General features: G+C 40.3%; 1 protein-coding gene across 2 annotated transcripts in view; it reads left to right on the forward strand.

Moving 5' to 3' along the window:
* MNAT1 (MNAT1 component of CDK activating kinase) overlaps window positions 1–27,706 on the forward strand; it is a 132,700-nt gene that overhangs the window by 59,623 nt on the left and 45,371 nt on the right. For both annotated transcript variants that reach the window (XM_083370343.1, XM_083370344.1), the window contains exons 6-7: window positions 285–410; window positions 27,232–27,353. In XM_083370343.1, coding sequence (XP_083226469.1) covers window positions 285–410; window positions 27,232–27,353 — 248 coding nt within the window. The remainder of the gene's footprint in view (window positions 1–284; window positions 411–27,231; window positions 27,354–27,706) is intronic.

The following is a 27,706-nucleotide window of genomic DNA, read 5'->3' on the forward strand; positions in this document are numbered from 1 at the left end:
TTTGGTTATTACATTTTATTATATTTTTGTTGGTGCAGAATCTATAAAAATATATTTCTATGTTGTTTTTTTTAAATTAATGAGACTAATGTAGCTTTCTTCTATTAGTAAAAATGACCATTTTCTGGTAAACCGGGAGTATTGAGCTCCATTCTTCTGTAAATGGCCAGAGAAAGCCATTTTTGAGAAAGGTGCAATTTGTTGCTCTAGGAATACATGACAGTAATGGTGGATGGTTTATGGCTTTTAAATATTTTACTCTCTGTTTTTAATTTTGATTGTAGGAAAGTTCTCATCTGCCAGCTTCTTTGCTGTTAGCCCAGCATAAAGATCAATCTACAAAGCTAGAAATGCAACTGGAGATTCCCAAACCTGTCAAACCAGTGGCATTTTCAACAGGTATCAAAATGGTAAGATCCAAACAACTTTCTCTGTGTATAAGAGAGAAATATTTTTTTCCTTTTTCAGTTTGGAACAATAAATTAAATTCTAGATTCACTGTAGCACTTAGGTTGTGATTAACTGATTAGAAGACAGGGATAAAGAAAACAGACTTATATACTAACTGGTTTCAAAACCTTGTTATATTTTCAGTTCATGAATGTACAGTAGATTATCACACACACAAGAAAGCATGGCCCATTGGCAGTGGATTCAATGTTTCTAATTGCAATCTTTTTATCAATTTCAACACCACACAAATGGATACAATCTATTATGCTGGATATTGATGGCTGTTTGCTCCAGATATGTTCTGCATTAGGGCTTGGCATATTTTGAAAATGATTAGAAGAATTATTTTGGATCTTGTACAGATGTGTACATAACACCTCTCTACTATTTGTTGAAGAAGCTTTTTCAGGGTTTGGCATGAGGTTAAAAAAAGAATTACAGCTTTAAGAATCACATTAAGAGAAGGATGAGGGGTGACATGATAGCATGTTCCAATATCTTAGGGGTTGCTACAAAGAAGAGGGAGTCAAGCTATTCTCTAAAGCAGCTGAAGGCAGGACAAGAAGCAATGGATGGAAACTAACCAAAGAGAGAAGCAACCTAGAACTAAGGAGAAACTTCCTAACAGTTAGAACAATTAACCAGTGCAACAACCTGCCTCCAGAAGCTGTGAATGCTCCAACACTGGAAGTTTTTAAGAAGAGACTGGACAGCCATTTGTCTGAAATGGTATAGGGTTTGCTGCCTGAGCAGGGGGTTGGACTAGATGACCTCCAAGGTCCCTTCCAACTTTATTATTATTAATTTTGGTGAGTCAGCAACCTTAAAGCAGTTGAAATTGAAAAGACAGAAAAAAGGCTTACATAACATCTGAAATGTTATTTTGGCATCATTTTTGAAGGATTGACAGTCCTATTCTTTAGGAAATATGGATAATAATAGTGTGAAATAGCTCTAAATAGTCTCTAAAGTTCATCTAGATTTGGTATATGTTTATTTTCTCATAAAAATTGACAGTTCCTTGGCTGTGCTACAGATTATATGTACTCTTTTCTTATCAATGATCAGCATTCATTCTTGACTGGCTTTGGACATAACATTAATCTTTGATATAACTATGAAGAAATAATACTTTTTATTTCTATTTTCAATTAATCTTGATTATACAGATATGCAGACATATATTCAATCTTGACAGTGGTTTAGGGCATTTCTCCAACCTAGTGATCTCAGTTGCATTGGATTACAACAATCTGTTGGTAAATAGTTACAGCTCTTATGCTTGGGAAAGGCTGAGTTAAAGAGGAAGGCCATACTAAGGAACAAGATGCTAAAATTGAGTTTTTCCCTAAGGCAGAAATAAGCATTTTAGTGCTGTCCATATATTTTGAACTTCAGGTCCCATCAGCCTCAGTTATCTTGGCCTAAACAAAATTGTACAGACAAACCAGAGATTGTCTGGATAAATCAAAGCACAAGTAGTTAAAAATGGAAGTAAAAGTAACATAGGTGCACTTATATCCAAAGCAGAACATCTAGATCCAATCACAACTTTCTTCCATATAATATCAACCTTGTGAACTCTCAAGTTTCCTCTTTTCATTATGTATTCAAAATGGACAGGGATTAATATACACACATATATGTATATATATGTGTGTATGTATGTGTATATATATATATATATATATATATATATATATATATATATATATATACACACATACATATATATATATATATACATACATACATATATATATATATATATATATATATATATATATATATATATATATATGTATATAACATGTGTATATGTGTATGGGTATATACTTTATTTTGAGAGTGGGCAACAGAATTTCATTTTTAATGTGTGCCAGTATGCTCGGAGTGAAAAAAATGACAATAAAGGTTATCTTATCTCTCTCTTATATCATAAAATATGTTGGTAAGTGTTTTTTGATACAAAGAATCATTAAACATTCTTCGGGAAAAGAGCAGATTCTTGCTAGCAGGAAGATTTGTTTTAAAAGGTTTCTTTAAAGACAAAACTTTTATTTGGTATTATTTATTTCTCTTGACGTATGACAGTGATGATAATCTTGCAGTTTTCTCAGTTTTACTTTGTAGAGATTGTCATAAAAGTCAAGATAACTTCTGTCTGCCTCTTAGGGGTGGGAGTGCCATTACATGGTTGCAACTGCCATCCTGACTCTGTTAACCTCCCTTGACATCTTTGAACTGAGTACTGTTTTAAATGTATTATTTCATATTTACATTTCTCTTTTGTGATCTTTCTTTTGAATACCAAGAAAGGATAACATAGGACAAGTTGTTGACCAAGCCCAGAATTAGTTTTCACTTGTCTTAGCTCAGTTTAATATAACTCTGTTATTGCTAATTGCATTTGTGTCCTGCCTTTCTCAGAGAGATTGTGGTTGTTTACATGAGAAGGGAAGTAGAGAGGTCTCTTCTGATTTCATCCCCGCAACAAATAGCTTGGTAAGGTAGACTGGGCTGAAAAAAAAATAACTGGATCAAAGGCTGATACTTAAGCATCTCACTACACTAGCTCTCTTTTAATAAATAAGGTACTACTACACATAGATAGATTTGAGCTGTGTGCTGAAAAGTAGTCTGTCATTAGATCAATTTTGGGGAAAAAAGTATGCTAACTTGCCAACTTATATATAGAGTTGTTTAACTAGTTTAAGGATTACTAGAACTTGTAAAGGCATTTGACACAATTAGCTTATTTTAGCTTCTATTCTTTCCCATCCTAAGGGCCAGTTTAAGGGTGTTGCAGTAGTACTGGGCCTCAGAAAGTAGGAGCAGGGACACTTCCCACTTTCCTCACATGTCATCCCTTAACTTCTTATGCCAGATATAACTTAGCCTGTAATATTCTCTATACTATTAATTTTTTAAAAAATTGGTGATGTGACAATGGATGTCGGCGCTCTGACAACAGAATTAGCAGCCATTTTACTTTTGCTTTTAATGTGCCTTTTCTATTTTAGAGTTCAGATGTAGAAGGATAGGGTAAATGCTTGAGGGTTTAGCTAGCCATAACAATGTAGAAGTGTGGGAACTCAAGGACATTGTCTGACAAGCTTTTGGTAGGCTGAAGAGCCGGAGAGAAAAGCCCACGGTTTGCGCTAATGGGTGAACATGATTTATGACCGCTTTTGTGGGGTGGGAATTGCAACTTGTTACTTTGTATCTGCGGGGAGGGAAGCTCAGTCTTGGGTTCAACTATGTAAATGCCAGATACTTTGTTTCCTAAAAAAATGTTCTTTAAGGAAGAATTCTTGCCTTGAAGTTCTGTTACAGGTTTCATCTATTGCAGACATGTCAAACACAAGGCCCGGGGGCCGGATCCGGCCTGCGAAGTGGTTTCATGTGGCCCGCAAAGCCATCCTGGAAACAGTGAGGGAATGGCCCCCACTGCCTTGGCCCTGGCCCAGAGACCCTCCTCCTGCCAGAGACCCTCAGATCTGTCCCACTCCTGCCCAGGCCCCCATAGGCACCCTTGATGCGAACGATGTAGAGCTGGCCACGCCCACCCAGTAGGCCATACGCACTCTAGCCACGCCCATGCAGGCCACACCCACCCGGCCCCTTGAGGGCAACCGCAGTGCTGATGCGGCCCTCAATGAAATTGAGTTTGACACCCCTGATCTATTGGAACCATGACATATTCTATAGTTGTAAAAAAAATCCTTATCATTGCTTTCTTGTAGAATGTTTGTCTTTCTATCACCATATCTTCCCTTCTTGGAATCACTGCCTATCTTATGGAGAATATATTGATGGCCACTTTAGCCCTGTGGTTGCTATGAGCTTGGTCAATATCCAGCCATGCCACTGACACTCCACTGTCCAATCAGCTCCTCCCTCTTGTTAGGACTGAGGAGGGACTGAGATGTCTGCTGCTTTGCCAGTCTGGACTCCTTGCCATTCTCCAATGAGGGGATGGGGATGAAATTGCTACTAGGAAACCTGATACTTCTCTTCTCCCGTCTTATCTGCTGCCTCTTATTTCTGTTGAGGAAAAGGATGCAAGGGAGAGAGGGATATTTAACATCTCATTTTGTAGAAATCAGTTTCTGTGTTAATCTAGCTGGACGGAGGCCAAATGTGAGGTTGCATTATGCCCACAAATTTCTTACATAATCCCTATTTTTTCATCCATATTTTAGTAAAAAAGAATGCTTGAAACTACTCTGAACAGTACTTTCTTTTTTATTAAAAAAGTGCTATTAGCCTTAGAGCCATGAGCTATTTATCTTTGAGTTAGACAAATGAAGGGAAATCCTCAGCTGAAACCAAGGTTCTGATTTTGTGTAAATGCACCTCATTTATAAGTAATTGTAAATATATGAAACTGCATTTATACACATACATTTGTTATTTTTGATTCTTTTTATTTGCATTTCTCTCTCTACTCATCTCCCTGTTCTTTAACTTTGAGCTGAAAAAGTCTTAGGGGTAGATTTGATCTTTCTCGCTTCCCCAGGTTCCCAAATGAGTACATGTGAGTCAGTTTTCATAATCAGACTATTGGTCTGTCTGACCACTGGTTCATTTAGCACCATATTATCCATTCTAATTGGCTGGTATTAGTTTTCTTTCACCCTGAACAGAAGCCCTGCCAATTCCAATACTTGGGTTTCCTTAAATTGGAATTGCAAGACTTGAATCTGGGTTGCTGTGAATGTAAAATATTTGTTCAACACCGACCTATGACCCTACCTTGAAAACTGATGCCACACTGTCTAGGATAAGAATGAAAAACTGAATGCAGCAAAATGACTGGATGCTTCCCAAGTTTACATCTGGAGTACAGGTGAACTCAATCTGGAGGAGAATCCACGCAATCAGAGTTCTTGTTTTAAGTCATTTCTTCCTGACTTGCTTCCTCTGGCTTTCAGCCAATGTTCTTGTTGTGCCCTGTGCACATCTTGTTCTCTGATTCAGACTGAGTGAGGCTTTTGAGGGGAAATATGTCAATATGAATGCCTTGTAGGCTGGAACTTTTCAATCCCTGATCTAAGGGTTTCTTTGGTTGTTTATTCTATTATACATTAATAATATATTATTATTGCCACATTATGAACCATAATTCTTGGCATCTCACAAAACAATAAAAACAAAAAAACCCCCGCAAACAACCAGCGTCTCAGGGCAACACTCTCCCACAAATCAACATTCCACCTTCCACTGGGCTCCAGCCTCCTCATATCCCACTGCTTGTAGGAAGAGCTCTTCAAGGCTTTCTAGAAGACGAGGAGGATCTGCTGGATGTCATGGGGAAGAAAGTTCCACTGGCAAGGGCAGCTATAGAGAAGTGCACTTTGTAGGTGCTGCTTGATTACCAGATTTAAGAGAAGGGACCTGGAACACATACATTCTATCTGATCCTCAGGGATTAGAATGAGCAGACACCACAGATGGTTTCACAAATGTTGTTTATGATATTATCTTTGTTTTAAGGTCCTCATAGGTCCTTCTGATGGTAAGAGTATGAGGAAGAGTTATCTGCTGTGTAGTAGCCCCAAAACAATGGAGCACCACTTGAGGAAGCTCATTCCATTCCCTTGTGACAGAATGGGTCAACTAAACTCTGTTTGGTATTCTGTTATATGATTTTTCAGATTCAGATTCAGATTCAGATTTAAATTCATTTCATTTCATTTACAGCTGATATCCTGAGGCTGGGACAGATATGGACCCTCCGGTTAGTACCCTTTTATCCGGGGGTGAGGGGGATCAGGACCCTGAGCTCAGACTGGTGTATTTTAATGCCAGATCCGTTGTGAACAAGGCTCCCCTCATCCGGGAATTGATCGAGGAGGAACACGCGGATCTGGCATGCATTACGGAGACCTGGCTGGGCCCAGAGGGCAGTGTCCCTCTGGTTGAACTGTGCCCTCCGGGTTTCTGTGTGCTACACCAGCCTCGGGCTCAGGGCAGGGGCGGTGGGGTGGCGGTGGTTATACGGGAGACCTTATGTCCACGGGAGACCACCGTTGTCCAGATAGGCGGGAGTGAGTCCCTTCTCATGAGATGTGGCCCTCAGGCTCAGTTGGGCCTGTTGCTAACATACCTGGCGCCCAGCTGTGTAGCAACGGCCCAATCTGAGCTGCTCAACACCCTCTCAGGGTTGATGGTGGAGTTTCCCAGACTCAGAGTTCTGGGCGACTTCAACCTGCCTTCCCTGGGAGGGTCATCAGAGTTAGCTCGGGAGTTCATGGCTTCCATGATGGCCATGGACCTGACCCAAGTAATTCAGGACCCGACTCATGGGGCGGGTCACACTCTTGACCTGATTTTTCTATCTGGGCAATGGTTGGATGATTTGGGAGGGGGCTTGCCAACTGTTGTCCCCCTGTCATGGTCCGATCATTATCTCCTGCGGCTGGTCTTCCGCTGTGTCACCCCCCGCCACCGGGCTTTGGAACCGACCAAGTGGTTCCGTCCCAGGCACCTAATGGACCCAGAACGGTTCCAGATGGTGCTTGCGTCCTTACCTATCTCCCTTGCTCACCGCCCGGTTGATGCCTTGGTGGATGCCTGGGAAACGGCGGCCACCGAGGCACTCGACCTTGTTGTACCCTTGCGACCCCAGACCCGGCACAGATCCCGTTGGGCCCCATGGTTTTCTGTGGAGCTCCGGCAGATGAAGCGTCGGAGACGGGGTCTAGAGAGCGGTTGGAGATTCACCCGGTCTGAATCTGACCGATTGCGACTAAGAGCCTTCACAAGGTCTTATCTCACTGCAGTGAGGACGGTGAAGTCTAATTACTTCGCTGCCCTCATCGTGTCCGCAGATAATCGCCCAGCTGCCTTGTTTAGGGTGACTCGCTCTCTACTTAATTGGGAGACAAGGGAGGAACCCTTACAGGGATGGGCTGAGGAGTTTAGTCATTATCTGGTGGCCAAAATCGCTCAGATCCGGACCGGTTTGGACTCTGGGCAGAGTCTGACATGGAGGAATCAAGCAGTCTTGAGCATGTTATCTGTACTGAGTTTGACCCTGTTTCCCCCGATGACGTGGACAGGATCATGAGGAGACTGAGCTCCACCACTTGTTTACTGGACCTGTGCCCCTCCTGGCTGGTTTATGCGGCTCGGAAGGAGACACGAGGCTGGTTCCAGGCAGTAATATCTGCTTCTTTGAAGGAGGGTGTCTTTCCCGCCGCCTTGAAGGAGGCGGTGGTGGGACCCCTCCTCAAGAAGCCTGTTCTGGACCCAGCTGTTTTAAATAACTACCGTCCGGTCTCCAACCTTCGCTTTTTGGCGAAGGTTGTTGAGAGTGTGGTAGCGCATCAGCTTCCTCTGTTCCTGGAGGAAACTGATTATCTTGACCCGTACCAATCGGGTTTCAGGCCTGGGTACAGCACGGAGGCGGCATTGGTCGCACTGGTGAATGATCTCTGGCGGGCTCGAAACAGGGGTTGTTCCTCTGTCCTAGTCCTTTTAGACTTCTCAGCGGCTTTCGATACCAGCGACCATGGTATCCTACTGCGGCGTCTCAGGGGGTTGGGAGTGGGAGGCACTGTTTTACGGTGGTTCTCCTACCTCCTGGGCCGCTCGCAGTCAGTGTTGACGGGAGGGCAGAGGTCCGCCCCGAGGTCTCTCGTTTGTGGAGTCCCTCGGGGTCGGTCCTCTCTCCCCTCCTGTTCAACATCTACATGAAACTGCTGGGTGAGCTCATTCGTGGTTTCGGGGTGGGGTATCATCAGTACGCTGATGATACCCAACTTTTTCTTTCCACCCCGAACCAACCCAGTGATGCACTCGACGTGATGTCCCGTTGCCTGGAGGCGGTCCGGGTTTGGATGGGGAGAAACAAGCTTCGTCTCAATCCTACCAAGACTGAGTGGCTGTGCATACCGGCATCTCAGGTTAACCAGGTCGTTCCATCATTAATGATGGGGGGTGAGGTGTTACCCTCCGTCGATAGGGCTCGCAACTTGGGCATCCTCTTGGATTCACGGCTCAATTTTGAAGACCATATAGGAGCCGTGACCAGGGGGGCTTTTGCCCAGCTTCGTCTGCTGCGCCTATCTGGACCGAGATGCCCTACGCACAGTCACCCATGCGCTCGTGACCTCCCGGCTAGACTACTGCAACGCTCTCTACATGGGGCTGCCCTTGAGGACCACTCGGAGGCTTCAACTGGTGCAGAATGCAGCCGCACGAGTTGTTATGGGAGTTTCCCGATACTGCTTTGTAACACCTCTTCTCCGTGAGCTGCATTGGCTTCCGGTTGCCCTCCGGGTGAGATTCAAGGTGCTGGTAATGACCTATAAAGCTCTAAATGGCTTGGGTCCGGATTATCTAAGGGAACACCTGCTGCCGGCATCAACTTCCCATCATCCTGTGCGCTCCCACAGGGAGGGCCTTCTTAGGGTACCGCCGGTTAAGGAATGCCGGCGGGTTATTCCCAGGGGAAGGGCGTTCTCTGTGGGCGCGCCGGCTCTATGGAACCAACTTCCCACGGAACTCAGGACTGCCCCCCGACCTTCGCTCATTTCGCTGGGACTCGAAAACCTGGTTCTTCAAGCTGTTTGGCCCAGACTGAGGGGTTTTAATTAATTAATTTATTGGGTTTTAGCTTAACTTTAGGGACTGTAATTTTGTATATGTATTTTAATTCTCCCTGTAAACCGCCCTGAGTCCTACGGGAATAGGGCGGTATATAAATTTAAATAATAAATAAATAAAACCAAAATATTTCCACATGCATAGTCTAACTGTGTGAGGCAGGTACAGAAGCTGAGATGGTCTAAGGCAGTGTTTTTCAACCTTTTTTGGGCAAAGGCACACTTGTTTCATGAAAAAAATCACGAGGCACTCCACCGTTTTCCACACCGTTGGATCTCCACACGGTCGCTACACGAATGGTCGTAAGTCGAGGATGGCCTGTGTTCTCAAGGGGTTGGACTAGATGACCTCCAAGGTCCCTTCCAACTTCTTCTTCTTCTTCTTCTTCTTCTTCTTCTTCTTCTTCTTCTTCTTCTTCTTCTTCTTCTTCTTCTTCTTCTTCTTCTTCTTCTTCTTCTTCTTCTTCTTCTTCTGATTATTAGCCTCTTTATTTTATTTTATTTTGGGGCTTTTGTTTGTTTGTTTTTGCTGTGAAGGAAAAGGAAAGCTTGCATTTCTTTTTAATTTATCTTTCTGTATTTTCTTTTTTCCCTTCTTTTCTTTCTTCCTTCCTTCCCTCTCTTCCCTCCCTCTCTTTTCTTTCTTTATCTTCCTTCCTTCCTTTCTCTCTCCCACTTTCTTTCCCTCCCTCTCTCAATTTCTTGCTTTCTACTTGTTGTGGAAATTGGAAGCTACTTGCATTTCTTTTTAATTTTTCTTTCTGCATTTTTCTCCTTCATTTATTTTTCTTTCTTTCTTTCTTTCTTTCTTTCTTTCTTTCTTTCTTTCTTTCTTTCTTTCTTTCTTTCTTTCTTTCTTTCTTTTTCTTTCTTTTCTCTTTCTTTCTTTTTCTCTCTTTCTTTTCTCTTTCTTTCTTTCTATCTTCCTTCCTTTCTTTCCTGCCTTTCTCTCTCCCACTTTCTTTCCCTCCCTCTCTCAATTTCTTGCTTTCTACTTGTTGTGGAAACTGGAAGCTACTTGCATTTCTTTTTAATTTTTCTTCCTGCTTTTTTTCCTTCCTTCCTTCCTCCCTTCCTCTCTCTCTCTCTTTCTTTTCTATTCTCCTTTTTTTTCTTTCTCCCTCCCTTTTCCCCTTCCCCCTTTCTCCTTTTTTCCCTTCCTTTTTTCTTTCTTTCTCATCTTTACCATCAAAAGCACTTCACTCCAGAGAGGGGGGAAACCCCAAAGGTTTTTAATTGCTTTGGTCCAAAGGACATTTTATTATGCAACGTATCAAAAGGACAGGTTAAAAAAAAATCAGCCATGTAATTTTTCAGACGCAAGCGAAGCCTCCAAGAGCGAAGCGGTCAGATCCCTCTATTTCGGGCTGGGGCGAGGGGTCGCGGCGAGCAACCAGGCAGCCGACCAGGTGGGAGTCTCGCATCCTCAGCCACGCGGGGAGTAAGGAGTAAGCGGCGCGTGCTGGGGAAGAAGAGCTTTTTCGAACGTTGCAGGCAACCAACCACGCGACAGCTCAGGCGAGCCGGGCTGGCCGCCCGTCTGTCCTCTTCCGATAAGCGAGCCGGTCGCCTCTCCCCAGCTTCTCTCTCTTCAGCAAGAGACCCTCCGAAGCCAGAGAAGGGGGCGGAGCTACGCTGCCGTGGAGCCCTGGTGCCTAGAGAGGTCGAGCCCACTTCTTTTCCCGGGCTTTTGCTTCCAGCAAAGTAGGGCCGTCAGCTTAGCCAAGGCTCCCCGCCAGAGAGTCTTGCAGCGCCGCTCCGCCCGTGGCTGTTCCTCCTCCTCCTCCTCCTCCTCCTCCTCCTCCTCCTCCTCTCACCGCTGTCTCCTAGGTCAGTGTTTTTTCAATTCTTCCCACGGCACACCAGGCGACATCTAGTGTGCCGCGGAACAGTGGTTGAAAAACACTGGTCTAAGGTATGGGTCCCAGCCATTTGCAGAGAGAGACAGAGACAGAGAGAGGCACTTGCGGTTCCCTTCTCTCTCTCTCTCTCTCTCTCTCTCTCTCTCTCTCTCTCTCTCTCTCTCTCTCTCTCTCTCTCTCTGTGTGTGTGTGTGTGTGTGTGTGTGTGTGTGTAACTCATGCTGTTCTCTGAGAAGCTGACAAGCTTATTGGGTGGGGCTCCTGCCTTTGCTGCATCTCCACAGGAAGCAGCAGAAAGCAGGGTGGGAGAGCCAGCCCAATAAGAATGTGTGTCCGCTTGTCCACAACAGCGTGAAGCCAGCTTGCCAGGTGAGCAGAAGATCGGAGAGAGGGAGAGAGAGGGGGGGAGAGAGAGAGCGGGAGGGAGAGAGAGAGAAAGAGAGAGAGAGAAAGAGAGAGAGAGAGAGAGAGAGAGAGAGAACTCATGCATAGCAGCCTCTATTTCTTTTTAATTAAACTTCTTCAATCAAGTTTACACCCCTTGCATGCACGCACGCACGGGTTTTGCGGCTCCCAGTGTTTTTTTCCTCTGGGAAACAGGTCCAAGTGGCTCTTTGAGTGTTTAAGGTTGCCAACCCCTGGTCTAAGGAGCTGACAGGAAAATAGTTTTTGGACCCAGAGAAAGAGAAGATCACTACCAAGCAAAAATAGATTTAACTAGTTTCAGACTGCTAAGTACATACATAACCTTGGGAGAGTTAAATTGCCCCAAAAAAGTTGTATGTGTTACTATGTATGGATGTGAAAATGATGCTTTGAAGATTCAGTCTACCCAGCACAGAGGTCCCAAGAAAGAAGAGTATTTGAAGATAATATAACCAAGAAGGTAATTATGCTTTACTAGCTCTAAGGCACGGGTGTCAAACTCGCGATGTCACGTGACGTGTCGTGACGCATCACGACATTTTTCCCATTGCCGGCAATAGGGTGGGTAAGGTTTTGGCGTGATGCATTCGGCCATGGGCCGACAGTTTGACACCCCTGCTCTAAGAGGTTGCCTGCTACCTCTGACATAAGCTCTTGATTGACTCTATGGAGAAATTTAATAATAGCTAAACATACAGCAAAAGGCGTCGATAGACATAGTAGCAGAGGGATCACTTTTACAGGCAGGGAGATAGAGCACATTAGGCCACAAATCAATTTGCTACTTTTTACTTCTGAAATTAGAAATGAGAGGGAGCGAATGATTTGTTTGTGTGCTTTAGCTGAATGCTACTTGTTGATCTGTCTATCTGAAAAAGTCAACCTCTTAGAGAACCTGATGTTTTTCTCTCTGGAAATACTACAGATGAAGAAAAAACCTGTATTCTGTTTTGTCTGTTCAGTCCTGAGGGGGATCCCACTCCATAACTAAATTCTTTTGTGCTACATTGTATCTATTTCAGGGGTGTCAAACTCAATTTCATTGAGGGCCGCATTAGCATTGCGATTGCCCTCAGGGGGCCGGGTGGGTGTGGCCTGGGTGGGCGTGGCCTACTGGGTGGGCGTGGCTAAAGTGCGTATGGCCTACTGGGTGGGCATGGCCAGCTCTACATCGTTCGCATCAAGGGTGTCTATGGGGGCCTGGGCAGGAGTGGGACAGATCTGAGGGTCTCTGGCAGAAGGAGGGTCTCTGGGCCAGGACCAAGGCAGTGGGGGCCGTTCCCTCACTGTTTCCAGGATGGCTTCGCGGGCCGCATGAAACCACTTCATGGGCCGGATCTGGCCCCCGGGCCTTGTGTTTGACATCTCTGATCTATTTCTTGTATGTTTATCTTGTTTTGGGGTTATTTATTTTCCTATTGTATAGTTCAGGGGTGTCAAACTCATTTTCATGGAGGGCCGCATCAACATTGCGGTTGCCCTCAGGGGGCTGGGTGGGTATGGCCAGGGTGGGTGTGGCCTACTGGGTGGGTGTGGCTAGAGTGTGTATGGCCTACTGGGTGGGCGTGGCCAGCTCTACATCGTTCGCATCAAGGGTGCCTATGGGGGCCTGGGCAGGAGTGGGACAGATCTGAGGGTCTCTGGCAGAAGGAGGGTCTCTCGGCCAGGGCCAAGGCAGTGGGGGCCGTTCCATCCCTGTTTCCAGGATGGCTTCACGGGCCACATGAAACCACTTCGTGGGCCGGATCCGGCCCCCGGGCCTTGTGTTTGACATGTCTGGTATAGTTAAACATTTTGTTGGCTGTTTTCCTTCTAAAGTTTTTTAATTTGGTACATATGCTGCTTTCTGCCTCTTTATGCATATTAGAAAGAAGAGCAATTCAAATTTCGAAAGAGAGAAGATATCTGGTAGAGCAAGCCAAAATATGTCTGGCTGGAGATATGCTTTCCCCCCTCTTCTCTGTCTTTCCACAGTTGTTTGCTTTGGAAAGCTCACACTTTAAGCACATGGAAATACTTCACACTTTTGAGAAATGCTGACTTCCTACATGCTTTATGAAGGAACAGCACATCATTCATACAATGTAAGCACATTTTATAGATTATCTCAATATAACTTTTCATTTCTGCTGTGTGTTTTTTTTAACAGTTAGGTCTGTAATGTGTTCCTTCTTTTATTACCATGTTTTGACCATGTGTTGCATAAATCATGGATAGCTAAATCTTGCACTATATAAATATAATGGAAAAATACAGCTTTACTGCTAGATTTTATGGGCTAGAATACTAGTCGTTAAGTTTAAAATTTCAAAGTAAAATAAATCGGAAAAGGCATTTTAATTAAAATGTAATAACTGACAAGAGTTGGCCTCAAAATCAAACTGTGTTTCAGTTTATTCCTTAGATATTTTTTTCTCCCGGTAGAAGGGGGGTTTGAACTGAAACATCTTTCTTTGTCTCAGAAGCCTAAATTAAATTCCATATACACTTCTATTTCTCCAGAGCCATTGCTAAGAGGACAAGCTTTAATCTGGGGCCGAAGTAGGATAAACTCAGATTTATCCTTCCGTCTGTCCTGGTGAGCTATTACTTGCTTGTCTCCTTTCCTCTAAAGAACAGCTTCTGTCTTCTGAAAGAGAATCCCCCCCCCTCTCTGTTTAGGACAGAGGTAGGCAACCTCGGCTCTTTTATGACTCATGGACTTCAACTCCCAGAATTCCTGAGTCAGCTATGCTGACTCAGGAATTCTGGGAGTTGAAGTCCATGAGTCATAAAAGAGCCGAGGTTGCCTACCCCTGGTTTAGGAGGATAAAGGTTGAGGAAGTCTCCTGAGCTAGTAATACCTTTGTCTGAAAGAAGTTGTGTATTCCCCCTCAGATGTTTTCTGGCATTTTGAATGGCAAGGAAACTAAACTTTTGTGAGTTCTGGCTAGCTATTCACAACAGAAGTATACTATCTTCATTATTACAGAGTAATATCTATTTATTCTTCATGGTCTCTCTATATTACACAGGGCTTGTGTCTATGGAGACTAACATTCAAATATTCCCTTGTCTGAGTTTTGGTTAGGTTACCTGCCTCTAAAAATATTTCCAAGTGTAATTGTCTAAGCATTTTTTAATTGCCACATAAATAGGACCATGAAGAAAAAGTTTTACCGATATTATTTTGAGCTTTTACCTTTGATTTTTTTCTGTTCCCTTCCCCTTACTCCTGTGTATTGTATATTCATTATTAATTAGCATATTGGTTTCTCTTGGCTGTAGCTGGTCTACAACTCCAGTTACCAAAATAAATTTCCTCATAGATCGACATTCCCATTGCTTTTTTGTTCATGGAGAGGATCCTTTCTAGGAGATCAAATGCTTCAGGGGGTGTTATTTCAAATATAGTCTGCAGTGGATGGTAATATGTTGCTACAATTAGTAGCTGAAATGATTGTACACCCCATTTCAGTTATATTTTAGGATAAACAGTGGTGTAAGACTTCCTAACCCTGGACATCGTGTACTGTATGTATAAACTGCCACTTCCAGCATTCTCAGCAATTGGCCATGTTGGTGGAATGTTCTAGGGTTGAAATTTATATGCTTGGAGGATGCCAGGTTGATGTAAGATAGGGGTGTCAAACTCGCAACGTCATGTGTTGTGTTGTGATGTATAATGACGTATCACGACTTTTTTTGCCATTGCTGGCAATAGGGTGGGCACGGTTTCACTATGATGCATCCGGCCTACAGACCACCAGTTTGACACCCCTGATGTAAGAGGTTGGTTGCTTGCTAACATTTGATTTCAGAAATGTGACTGATTTAACTTTCCTAGACATTGGTAATGCAGGTTGCTACAGCCTATCAAGTTTTACAATTTAGGTAACTGCTCTCAATCAGAATTTGAGTAGTGGAGTGAGTTCATTTCTCTGCTCTTATTGTGTCTGCAAACATCTGGCCAGTGGTCCTATTTAGGGTGGCCAGGTTCTTTCTGAGTAAGGCCAAGCCAGTTCAGCCCTTGCTAGATTTCTGTGAGGCATGTTCTTAGCATCGGGATGCTAAGGACCGGGATGCCTTGCGTACAGTCACTCATGCGCTCGTGACCTCTCGTTTAGACTACTGCAATGCTCTCTACATGGGGCTGCCCTTGAGGACTACTCGGAGGCTTCAGCTGGTACAGAATGCGGCCGCACGAGTGGTGGTGGGGGTTTCCCGATACTCCCATGTAACACCTCTACTCCGCGAGCTGCATTGGCTTCCGGTTGCCCTCCGGGTGAGATTCAAGGTGCTGGTGATGGCCTATAAAGCCCTAAATGGCATGGGTCCGGATTACTTACGGGAACACCTGCTGCCGGCATCAACTTCCCTTCGTCCAGTGCGCTGCCACAGAGAGGGCCTCCTCAGGGTGCTGTCGGTCAGAGAGTGTCGACTGGCGGCCCCCAGGGGGAGGGCGTTCTCTGTGGGCGCGCCAGACCTTTGGAACCGTTTACCGGTTGAGCTCCGGATGGCTCCTGACCTTCGCTCCTTCCGCCGTGACCTAAAAACTTACTTATTTGAACAAGCCGGCCTGGTCTGATGGGTTTGGGGTGTTTTAATATTAATTTTATTATTTTTACTGTAATTGGGCTACAATGTTTAATTCTTTTTTAACTTTTGTACATTGTATTTTTATTGTATTTATTGCCCTGTACACCGCCCTGAGTCCTTCGGGAGAAGGGCGGTATAGAAATTTAATCATCATCATCATCATCATCATCATCATCATCATCATCATCATCATCTATTGGATAAAGTCTCTCAGCTTCACTCAAAATCGTTATGTTGGTTGGTTGGGTTATATGGAGGTGAATGGGTCATGTCTGAGCTCTGTTATATGGGAAAAATTTAGCCAGTCACACCAGAGGAAGTGGATAGGATCCTTAGGGCTATTAATTCTGCAATTTAGTGCTGGCCAGTGCCGTTCCTGGTTGGTGAAGGTCTCTTGGTAGGTGGCATGCAGTTGAGTCCAAGTAGTTATTAATGTTTGTTGAGCAGATGATGGGTGCTCAGCTTCAGAGGCCCCTAGATGAAACAGATTATTTGGACTCTTTTCAGTCAGGATTCAGATTGGGTGACAGCAATGAGACGTTGTTGGCCTCTTTTGTGAATGAACTGTGGAGGGTGAGACAGTTGATGTATTTGTCCTGACATCTGTCAGTTGTTTTTGGTATCATCAACCATGGTATCCTCCTGGATCAGCTCTGGAGTTTAGGAGTTAGGGATATGAGTTGGGGACATTGTTTTGCAGTGTTTTTTTCTTTCCTTGTGACAGATTCCAGGTGGTTTTGGTGTAGTTGGGGGGTGGGAATTGAGCTATGTCCCCGCAATGTGGAATGCTTCTGTTTTTGCCCCTCTTCTTTAATAGCTACATGAAACTACTGAGAAAGGTCATACCATGGTACAGGTATGCTATTTGCAGGACTGCTCTTCCTCAGGATATCCCCCACCCCTCTCTCTAGGATAGAATAGACATACTCCAAGTCCCTTCCCTTAAATGTTTAGAAAGATCCTGGCGGTGGGACTGATAGTGGCTCCTAATCTTTGAAAGATCCTTCATCTGAGATTCAAGAAGGCCCCTACCCTCCTAACCTTGCAGAAAGTGGGTGGGCAAACTGAAATTTATTGGAGTCCAATAAAATTGGGATATGTGGGGGTATGTTGCTTTTTGAGGCGACAGTAATTTTTGTGATGGTTTTTATGCTTTTTACTGCTTTTATTGTTTGTTAGTTGCCCAGGGTTATGGTGCGTGAGATGAACAACCAAACAAGTGTTTTAAAATAAATGAATAAATAAATACATTAGAGAATTGGATTGTGGCTAGAAAGATATCATGTCAGATTGCTGCTGTTGCACACATTTGGGGCCAGACATTATCTCTCAGTCTAACTTGATTTTTATAAAATGACGTAAAATGGGTAAGAAGACATCCATGCATGCCATAAAGAGACAGGATTAAAATATAAATAAAAGTAATTAAAAGGCAGATGTTTCAGATCATTCAAGGCAAAAGGTTTTGCAAAGCAAAGTTATTTTGGAGTCAGAGTTGTCATAATCAAACAATGATAAAAAAGCAGACTGATAGCTGATTAAAAAAAAAAACTTAATTACCACAGTGGTGCTTGTGGCACATTTTTCCTTATAAGCCTTAGCTGATCTTTACTTTCTCTTACCTCTTTACATCAAGATTAGTTTTATTTATAGATTTGTTTAATTCTGCTTTTAAACCCATCATTAAATGGTGAATAGTTGTTTTTAAGAAAATATAATTAGATATAATTTTCTAAACTAAAAATCAAATGAGTAACCTACTTGCTGCTGTCCAGCAGTTTAAAAATTGAATTGTAAGTTGCTACTTTCTGTTTTGCTTGGTGCAAGTTTTTTCTTTCTGCCTCCTAATTAATATATTAAAAAAAACTGCAAACTGCAAAGAAATTAAAGCAGAAAAATGATTAGTAGAATTTTAACCAATGGGAAAAAATGTTGGTAATGAAAGAAAATTTCACATTAAAATGCATTTATTTTGCTTCCTATTTTATAATCAGAATTGCCTGGAGTTTAAGTATAATCATTGATTGCCTGCATATGCTAAGGAGAAAAGATTTTTGGATCAAAGGGACAATGCACTCTAATGAAGAAGTAGTCCTAAACAATAGTTTTTAGGAAGGGTGTTTGCTCAGGTGTTCACGGGTGGAGAAGAGGTTATTGTTCCATGCAACCATCATCTGGCATCAAAAGCTGGCACCCCCTTGTTGTACCCAGGCTGTTTTGGGGATGTCCATCAAGATGGAATTGAGGAAAAAACGCCTACTGTCAGTTACTGTTGAAAGAACCTTCTTTGATTGTTTGGAAAGGAGGGAGGGAGGAGGAAAGATGGTTCATTTTAAAAGGTTTAATGGCTTATTTCTTTTTTGTGGTTGTTAATTGGCCTTGTTTCTTTTCAAGTAATTAACCTAGCGTTTTGTGTTTCTGAGCATATTATTAGGTCTTTCCAAACCCATAAAAATAGAAGTTGTGCTGGTCCATTAAAAATCACACCTATGCAATATTTTTATTTAAGTATTGCATGAAAATAAATTAAACAAGAATTTAAAGTATTTTCTCTGGGACATTTTGAATTTAACGTATTCACACCTGGTAACAACTGATAGTTTTAAACTCAGGACCTGTAAATAAATCTGATAAAGTTAAATACTCTATACCCTGTTTAGTGTAAATCTGCAACACATGAGCTCTGTTCACAAATCATGCTATATCAAGTGGTGGTGGGTTGTTTTTTTTTTGGCTTAACATGTTATGCAAACCTATTTATTGTAGTTAGTGAACCATGATGTAGGGGTAAATGTATTATGTGAATCCAATTTATTATTGCTCAACCAATCATGATTAAGCAAATCATGGCTTAGGGACATACAGTGTGATGTACATACAGTGTGATGTACAAACCTAGTTAGAGTGAATTTATGGGAGGTATAAATTTTGTCAATAGAATGTGAGAGAATTTGTCTTAAAGTAAAGGTAAAGGTTCCCCCGCACATGCGTGCTAGTTGTTTCCGACTCTAGGGGCCGGTGCTCATCTCCGTTTCAAAGCCAAAGAGCCAGCGCTTGTCCGAGGACGTCTCTGTGGTCATGTGGCCGGCATGACTAGACACCAAAGGCACACGGAACGCTGTTACCTTCCCACTGGAGCGGTCCCTATTTTTCTACTTGCATTTTTACCTGCTTTCGAACTGCTAGGTTGGCAGAAGCTGGGACGAGTAACAGGCGCTCAGTCTGTTACGCGGCACTCGGGATTCGACCCGCCAAACTGCCGACCATCTGATCGACAAGCTCAGCGTCCTAACCCTTCCTCTATCTAATGCTGTTGGAATATGTTGGTTTAAAACTAATATAATTGGTTCTGAGAGGATTAATCAAGCTCACTTCTCCTTGTAGCTTAGTTCTGCAAGATATAAAGTAAAAGAAAAAGATATGTTGAGTTCAGACTTTTGCTTTACAATTGGTAAAATGGTGAGGGGAAAGGACTGTGGGGTTAGATCATGGGTATCCAACCTTTTGTCTTGCCTGGGCTGCACTGAGTGAAGAGGAATTGTCTTGGGCTGGATATAAAATATATAATATGGTTTTATAATATAAAATCACATAATATTAAAAGTTTACCATTTGTGAGTTGCATTACTAGCTGAACCCAGGCCGTGGGTTGGATACACCTGTGTTGAGTAGTAGAGAATCTCCATGTGTTGTTGAGCATTTTGCCTAGTAAACATTGGGGGCAGGATGACAGTAAGTGTTAAATGCAAGTTAATTTACTGATCTTCCAAAAAAAATGTGTTTTTTGAAATGATGGCTAAGGTCAATGGAACTACTAAAAGGCTGGGAGTATGCGTATGTATGTATACAGAGCTTAGTTTGGAAAGTATCAGTTCCTCATAGTTCTCTTTGTTGATGAATTTCAGTTACCTGAGACAGCTTATTTTGAGAAAAGAGCTGAAATAAGAAAAAGCTAAAAATAATAGCTGAATCAACATATTTTAATTTTGTCAAAGTAGAACTCATTTTCTGCTGAGGTCCCTAATTGAAAATACTAATGCTAATATTGCAGTAATTTCTCCTGTTTCTTTTTCAACAAAGAAATTACAGGATGTTTGAGGTGTAAGTTTCTTGAGCTAATATAAATAAAGAAATATAAAGTTCCTGTGATTTAATTTTAATTTATGTTTAGTGCTCATGAGCTATATGTTGTCTTTTCTTACTTTGAAGTCTTGTTCTTGGTTTTTCATGCATTAGCTTGTCTTGTGGTTGTGGCTTATGGTTATTTCAATATTAATTATTTGTTAGTCTAATCAGAACATGATTGTAGCTAAATGGCTATTTATTTTGGAGCCACTAACTTTTGACAGTGGTATTCTGCCCTGTAATATCTCTGAAACTCCTTTGCAGTAGCTTGAGCAGTACATTGCAAAATATTTGCTGTTATTATGAAGGAAATTATCCCTCTAGTGATTAATTGGGGAACTGATTGTTGGATGAATGTACACATGTTGGAATGCTCCCTTCTTTCTCAAAATTGGAGGAGGGAGCTCATAGAAACTTGGTTTCTATTTCGTTGAGTCCCATGCAGCATTTTATCTGGTAATAATATTCTGTAATTGGAGGCGCCTTGTAAAAAAACAATTTCAGAAGTAATTCATATCCTTGAATAGCGGGAATAAACTTGTAATATAGTAGTTTATTTGACAAAAGAATATAATTATGCTGTCCTGTAAGGAGGTATTTTATTATATTACCAGAAAGGCATGTGAATGAATATATTTCATAAGAATTTGTATTAACGTATTTGTGGCATTAATGTTTTATTATGTAGTTTTGAGATGTTTCTCCATAAAATCCCCTTCCTCCCCAAAATAATTTTTATTAATTAAATTTTTTTTATGTGGCCCATCTTCCCTATAAAATGAAGCTGGGTGGCTTTTTACAAATCCAATACCCGTTTCTTTTGGCAACTACTTCCACTCTTGATGTGTTCTTACAATCAGGAAATTTTTCCTAATATTGAATAATAATTTGGCTTCTGGTCATTTGATACCATTATTCTGGGTACTGTACAGGTAATAGAGAAAAGGATTTACACACTACACTAAGATTTCCCCCCTATTTTCTCACTGTTAAGAATACTCAGGTCACTTGGTCTGACTCTTAAAATTTAATTTCCAGTTCTTTAATCATCTTGATTCATATTATAAAGTTCTTAGGGAATCTTTACAGTTTCAGATTTGAAAAACACTTTGGATAAGAAGATGAATAATTTAATGTAAAGAACTATTTCTCTTCTATAGTCACATAAAATACTAATATATTAATAAAAGGCCTGTTGTACTTGCAGAATACTATCTTTGTGTCCCAAATGACAGATGAAAAATATTTTCTTTTGAGCAATTATTAACATAGTTCAAAAAACAAAATTTGTTTAATAAATTATTGATTTTGTAAAATATCTAAAAGATTAACTATGTTCATGTTGGGATTTCCAAATGGTGTATAATAATTACATGCTTCCTTTAATTTACAGACTTCATAAATACTGGTTATTACTAACAGTCTTGTAATAGAATATTATATTATATTATGCATTAATTCCCATGGTTCAAACTGTGTGTCAGAATTCTACCATAAAGGAATAGTGAAAAATGAATAGAAGAAAATGAAATATTATATTTGTACAAATATTTGGGAAAATCACTAGATAGAAGCTTTCAGTGAACAATGTACCACATGTACATTGAATGTGGCAGTTAAGGTAAAAAGATTATTCAGTATTAAATAAAGTATTATTTATTCTGCAGTTTGTTGGGGGGAAAAATAAACATGTAACAAACATCCTGACTGGAAATAATTGAAAAAGTAATTATATACCACTGTCATCATTTCCACCTACTTACATCTACAGTAATGAAATTTAGTTTTTTAAACATTAAATTTGGTTCTTGTTTGGTGAACATTTTTTTAAAAAATGTCATTTTATTAAATATTTAATTTCAACATCCGATTTGTTAAACTACTTTTTACAAGTGAAATAGGGTTAAACTTGATTTAGGGTTAAACCTGAAGATAGTGCAGTGAATGCCTCTTCACTGGTCTTTCACAATACAGTAAAATCTAGAGGGAATAGTCGTCTGAAGGGCAAGATGCCAGAAAGAACAGGTTCGACTTGTCTGCAAGGATTTATACCACAGTAGAATGTACAACTGTTTTCTCAGAGGTTGTTGTGAAGGTCAAGGAGCTAGTTTGCATTACCAAATGAGAACAGCTTTATGGTGATGGGGAGGGAAAGTACTTGAAATCTCACTTGAAATGGGTGAAATGCAATTCATTCTTTCTTAAGCAAACCACCTCTAGAAATCTGAAACCTCCTTTCACTTAATTTCTTCAGCCAGAGTATTATTGGTAACTAGAACGATCCAAGTCCTAAGCACTTTCATGAGGAAAGACGAAAGACAAAAACTTCCCTAAGTTCTTATCACTGAAACATGCCTCTAAACATTTTCCTTGTAATGGAGCGGATCTCCTGTGAGGGTCTTAGCACTGAGTGGCATATTCTTCGCAAATAATCCCTACATTGAGTGTGAGCTGGCCAGCGATATTTGATAGGTGACATCCCCCTTCCCGTCCCCATATCCCAAGAGAGAAACTGGCAGAACAGAGGCAAGGTCAGAAAAGTCAGTCATGCAACAGTTAACCTACTTTGTTAATGTGTAAATCTGACTTGCTGGAGATTTAAATATTATTTTTTAAAAAAATGGTGCAGCAAATACATAATTCTTAGGACATTGGCTAATGCATTACTTTCTAAAGCATGGGGGGGCTTAGTTTAGTAATGTGATGATTTTAATGAACAGCATGATAAGAGGCTTATAAAATTATGAATACTATAAAAGTCATGAGATTTATGCAGAATTCATGGAAACAGATTCATATATAAAGTAAAAATGTACTCCATATTTTGGCTTCTCAATTTTAAGGTGGCTTACTTACAATGAATATCAACATTTTATAGGCACTGATTTCTTTTTAAGAAAAAGACTAGGAAAATTCAATCAAAACTCTTACCCTCCTTTATCCCTTTAAATGAAAAAGGGGCACACATTGCAAATGGCAGATAGCCATTGGGGAAGAGCAATGGAGAGATTAATTAGTAAACACAGGAATGTGCACTAGCAAATGTGCCTGAATGGCATGAACAGATGTGACAGCAACAGGTGGAAAGTGAGTGCTTCTGTTTAGGGAGCTATTTCCAAAAAGGCTTCAGAGAGATGTTAGTCTTTAAACAGATTTCTCTGCTAATTGCTTCAAATTATTGTGCTTATTTTTAAAGTTTACTAACATGCTCTGTGTCGTATGTAGATTAAATGTAATCTCCAAATTTTATAGTGAAGAATACAGTACAAGCACATATTGAAATAAAAAACACTGTTTGTTCTGACATAGCACAAGGGAGACCTGAATGCATAGTTGATACAGCAGAAAATATGTGTTTGGAATAAAATCTCAATCCTATTGAGATTAATAAATGTTTGTTTTATGAACAGTTTCATTTGGAGTATCCAACTACAGTATGTATACCTAAAATAGACATAAAATAAAAATGTCTGCTTATACTTTGACTTCCCAGGGTTCTAGCCAAGAATTTTCCCACTGGCAGCATCCTGATCTCCCACTCTTGCTTTTCTCCCTAATTCTGGAGATAGAGAAAAATGAAATTATGTGGGGAAAGGCTGTGGTCCCACCACAATTAATATTTCATGTATATATAGGCACACTGAATTGTAGAATTTGATTGGGGTCATATTATGAGTTCAGACAGATGCGGGGAGCAATATTAATATTTCCCAAAATGTAATTAAGGAGATCATGTGTAATATAATATGGAGGGGGAGAGGTGCAGCAGGACAAAAGCACTAGAATAATTTATATTTATTGCTTTTGATGCAATCAGGAATTTCCTTTCAATTTCACAAGAAATTTTTGGCTCAAGTCATTATGAGAAAAATAATGGACACATATTGGTGTGGATAAATAAGCTTTTGTTCTTTTTACTTTTATATAAAAGTAATTCATCATTTTTATCATTGTGTTCCAAAAATGTTATTAACTGCTAGAGTCTAGCTTTGTTTTCAGCATACGGTATATATTCCATAAGTAATAGAATTAGATATTCCATTATTTTACTCCTTAGATGTGATTTTTTAATCTCAACGCTTATCTTAATGTTTAATGTTTTAATTCAACATTCAACAAGATAGAGGAAAGTTATTCCTTGATAACTTTTGACCCTACACAACTGAACATTCTTGAAAAAGAGACCAGATATCCAAAATCCAACTTCAGTAGATTATTGATTGATTGATTGATTGATTATCAATCTGAAAGAGATTTAACTTTGATTTAAAAGGCAGTCAACAACTTGATATTTGTGATCAATTACAGAAAAGTATCACTTGGTTGCAATGATTATCATGGCATTAGTGTGTGAGTAATTTTCTTTTTAACAATACCCCCAAGACAAAAGATTGCTGAAAACCCATCTCTGGAAAGATATGACATCACAAATGAATGTCTAAAAAAATAAAATAAAATCACATGGCACCCTTATGAGTTTCCTAAGGCAGCCTGACGTACTGCAATGCACTCTTTAAGGTTTAACTGGTTATATTCTGCTGTGTGTTTAGTCCTGCCAGGGGACATTCTCTTTTAGTAAGATTGCCCAATCCAGTTTAAGGAGGAAGAAGCATAAGCAAAAGCTCTGGTCTCTTTCTTATATGTTATTGGTACTTGGACAATGACTGAGCAAGCACACATGTGGTCAGCTGGTCTATCATTTCTACTAAGGAGAGTAGCAACCTAGAACTAAGGAGAAACTTCCTGACAGAACAATTAACCAGTGGAACAACCTGCCTCCAGAAGCTGTGAATGCTCCAACACTGGAAGTTTTTAAGAAGAGACTGGACAGCCATTTGTCTGAAATGGTATAGGGTTTCCTGCCTGAGCTTGCTGCTTCAGATTTAGTGTGATTTTCCACCAGCATCTGTATTATCATTTTTCTTTTATGGTCCTCAAATGCCAGTGTGTACTATTTGTTGAACTAATTAGCAAGACATGAAGATGTTTTAGTGTGGACGCTGATCAATCCAATATTGATTCTCCAGGTTTTCAGGCAGAGGTCTCTTTTCCAGTTCTATTTGAACCCCTTAAATAGAAATGTCAAACCATGGGCTGGGACTTAGTAGATTGAAGCCATCCTATACCATTGAACTTGAGCCTTTTCAAAATCTCCAGGAATGAATTCTGTTTACCTAAATAAGGTGTTCTTTTCAGGACCAAAATAAAGACCACTATAATACGTTATATATTTTCTTTAGTTATTGTTAAATTCTGCATGGTTATATCAGGGTGTTAAAGTGTGAATGGAATACAAATGAGTTTGACAACTGTTTCTGAAAAACATAATAATAATAAGTGTCTTCTTTCAAGAAGCACCCACTAACTCTTCTGTCCCATCCTAATGAACACCTGCTGCTATAAATATAGCAGCAATCCAGAATGTTTTGATGTATTGATGGAATAGGTGGAAAAAACTCAATAGCTCCATGTGAGATAATCCTTAAACGTGCTCCACAGGTGGGTAGACTGGTTCTATCTATCTGTCTGTCTGTCTGTCTGTCTGTCTGTCTGTCTATTTATGGGATTTGTACACTTCTATATTAAGCAGACATTTATTTTATCTGGAAATTGTGGAGAAATTGTAGTAAATTTGTCTATCTTCTGATGGATTACATTTCTGATTGTCTTTGAGCACGCCCACTCTGCCCGATTTCATCAGAGAGATAGGAACTGAGAGACTAGAATTAAGCAATACAAAAATGGGATTACAACCTAGAGTTAATGTTACCTTGATGGGCAATCCAATCTTTGAAAGAATATATTTTCAGAACAAGATTTTGAAGCTGACTTATTTCAACTAATCAAACAATTAATTATAAGATAGTATCTGAATACTGTGCTACGCTGCAACCAATGCAAACTGGAAGGGATCTTCTAATTCTTCAAGGAGTGTGTAATCTATTGCACCTATTTCTCCAGGGCTGGATTAGGGTGAGATGAGTGCTTGTGGATGGTTTTGTTGGAGGCATACAAGGAGGAGGGCTGAGTTGCTAGATTTTTGTTTTATAGTTTTGTTTATTTTATTGGTTTTATTCTTGCAAGCTGCCCAGAGTTGTGTTCTAAGGTGGGCAGCCATACAAATCTTAAACACCACCCTCTCTGCCACAATGAGGCACCACAGCAGGGCTCTGGTTTTTTTTGGGGGGGAGAGAGATGTCTGTATGTATGTGTAATTATTCCCAACTCTGATAAGCATAAACTTGATTTTTGTACAATTATATTGAAGCTTCCATTTGTGTTAATATCATGGCTAAACAGCATGGAAAAATGTATAGCCTGTAACAAATGCAGATTGTATATTATGTATACAATCTCAATGTATACATGGTTGTACTTTGACAATAAAGGCTCATTCATTTATTTCTTTAAATTCATTATAGCTGCCCAACTCCAGTGGAGCCTGGACTCTCTCAAATTTAGATCCTATTGTGGTACCTTGCTTTAATGGCAGACCCTGAAGAATTTTAAAGACACTCTTGTCTGAAGGCTAATTTGAGGAATGCAAATTATTTTTTTAAAGTTCTGTAGGAATTTGTTGAATTAATTTTAATGTTACAGCAAACATCAATTCTTATAGCCATCACCTGTGGTAGTTTAAGATTAGGTAGTTAGTTAGGTAGGTAGGTAGATAGATAGATAGATAGATAGATAGATAGATAGATAGATAGATAGATAGATAGATAGATATTAGGATAATGTAAAAGTAGCTTCCACTTCTCATTTAGAGCTTGGTCTTGCTTTACTCTGTTTATTTATCGATTTATGTATTTATTAAATGTATTCACTACTCATCTCACTGTTACTTGGTATTGCTTATGAGAAATGTAACTTTATCTGTTAAATTCATCTGCCACAGAGGGAAGTAGCAGCACTTAGTGTAAATCTGGTGTCAACTAATTTTATTTTCCACACCTCCATCTTTAGGAATTATAGCTAACAAACCATTATTTTTCTAAGATTAAGATGTTTGGAAACAATGTCATCTTAGAAGCAGAAAATAGATTGTATAATAGCTACTGAATGCTCAATTTTTAGTTTTTAATTCAGCTTTTGTAAGAATAACAACTTCTTATTATGAATCATCTAAACTGAGCCACAACTTAGATATCTCCCTATATATTTTTCAACAGGGTCAGCATATTTCCTTAGTGCCTGTTCAAAAGATTGAAGAAGTACTCTATGACTATAAGCCACTGCATGTAGAGGCATATGGACCATTGGTTCCAGAGGTGGAATTGCTGGGAAAATTAGGGTAAGTTTGTTTGTTTAAATTGACTTAAGATTGCACCCTACTGGGAACCTTACCACCTTATTTGTTTTTCAAAGCAGAGTGTTTTTTTTAAAGCAAAATAAAAAGACGGTAACAAAATAGACAACATCCTGTCCAAACCAATGTTTTGTTTGGGCAGCCACATGTGATTTTTGTTTGTTCCACGCTTTTCTTTGGTTTTCTAGCATTTTATATATTAACTGAGAATTCTGCCAGATTGCATTAATGTTTTTAAGATTGCTATAGGCAGTTGAGGAGAAATAGCTGTTCGTTTTCAATTTATGTAGTTTTAAAAAATATACATATAAAGCTTTGGATCTTGATTTGTCTAAGAA

This window comes from Vipera ursinii (assembly GCF_947247035.1).
Source record: "Vipera ursinii genome assembly, chromosome: 1".
Lineage (NCBI taxonomy): Eukaryota > Metazoa > Chordata > Lepidosauria > Squamata > Viperidae > Vipera > Vipera ursinii.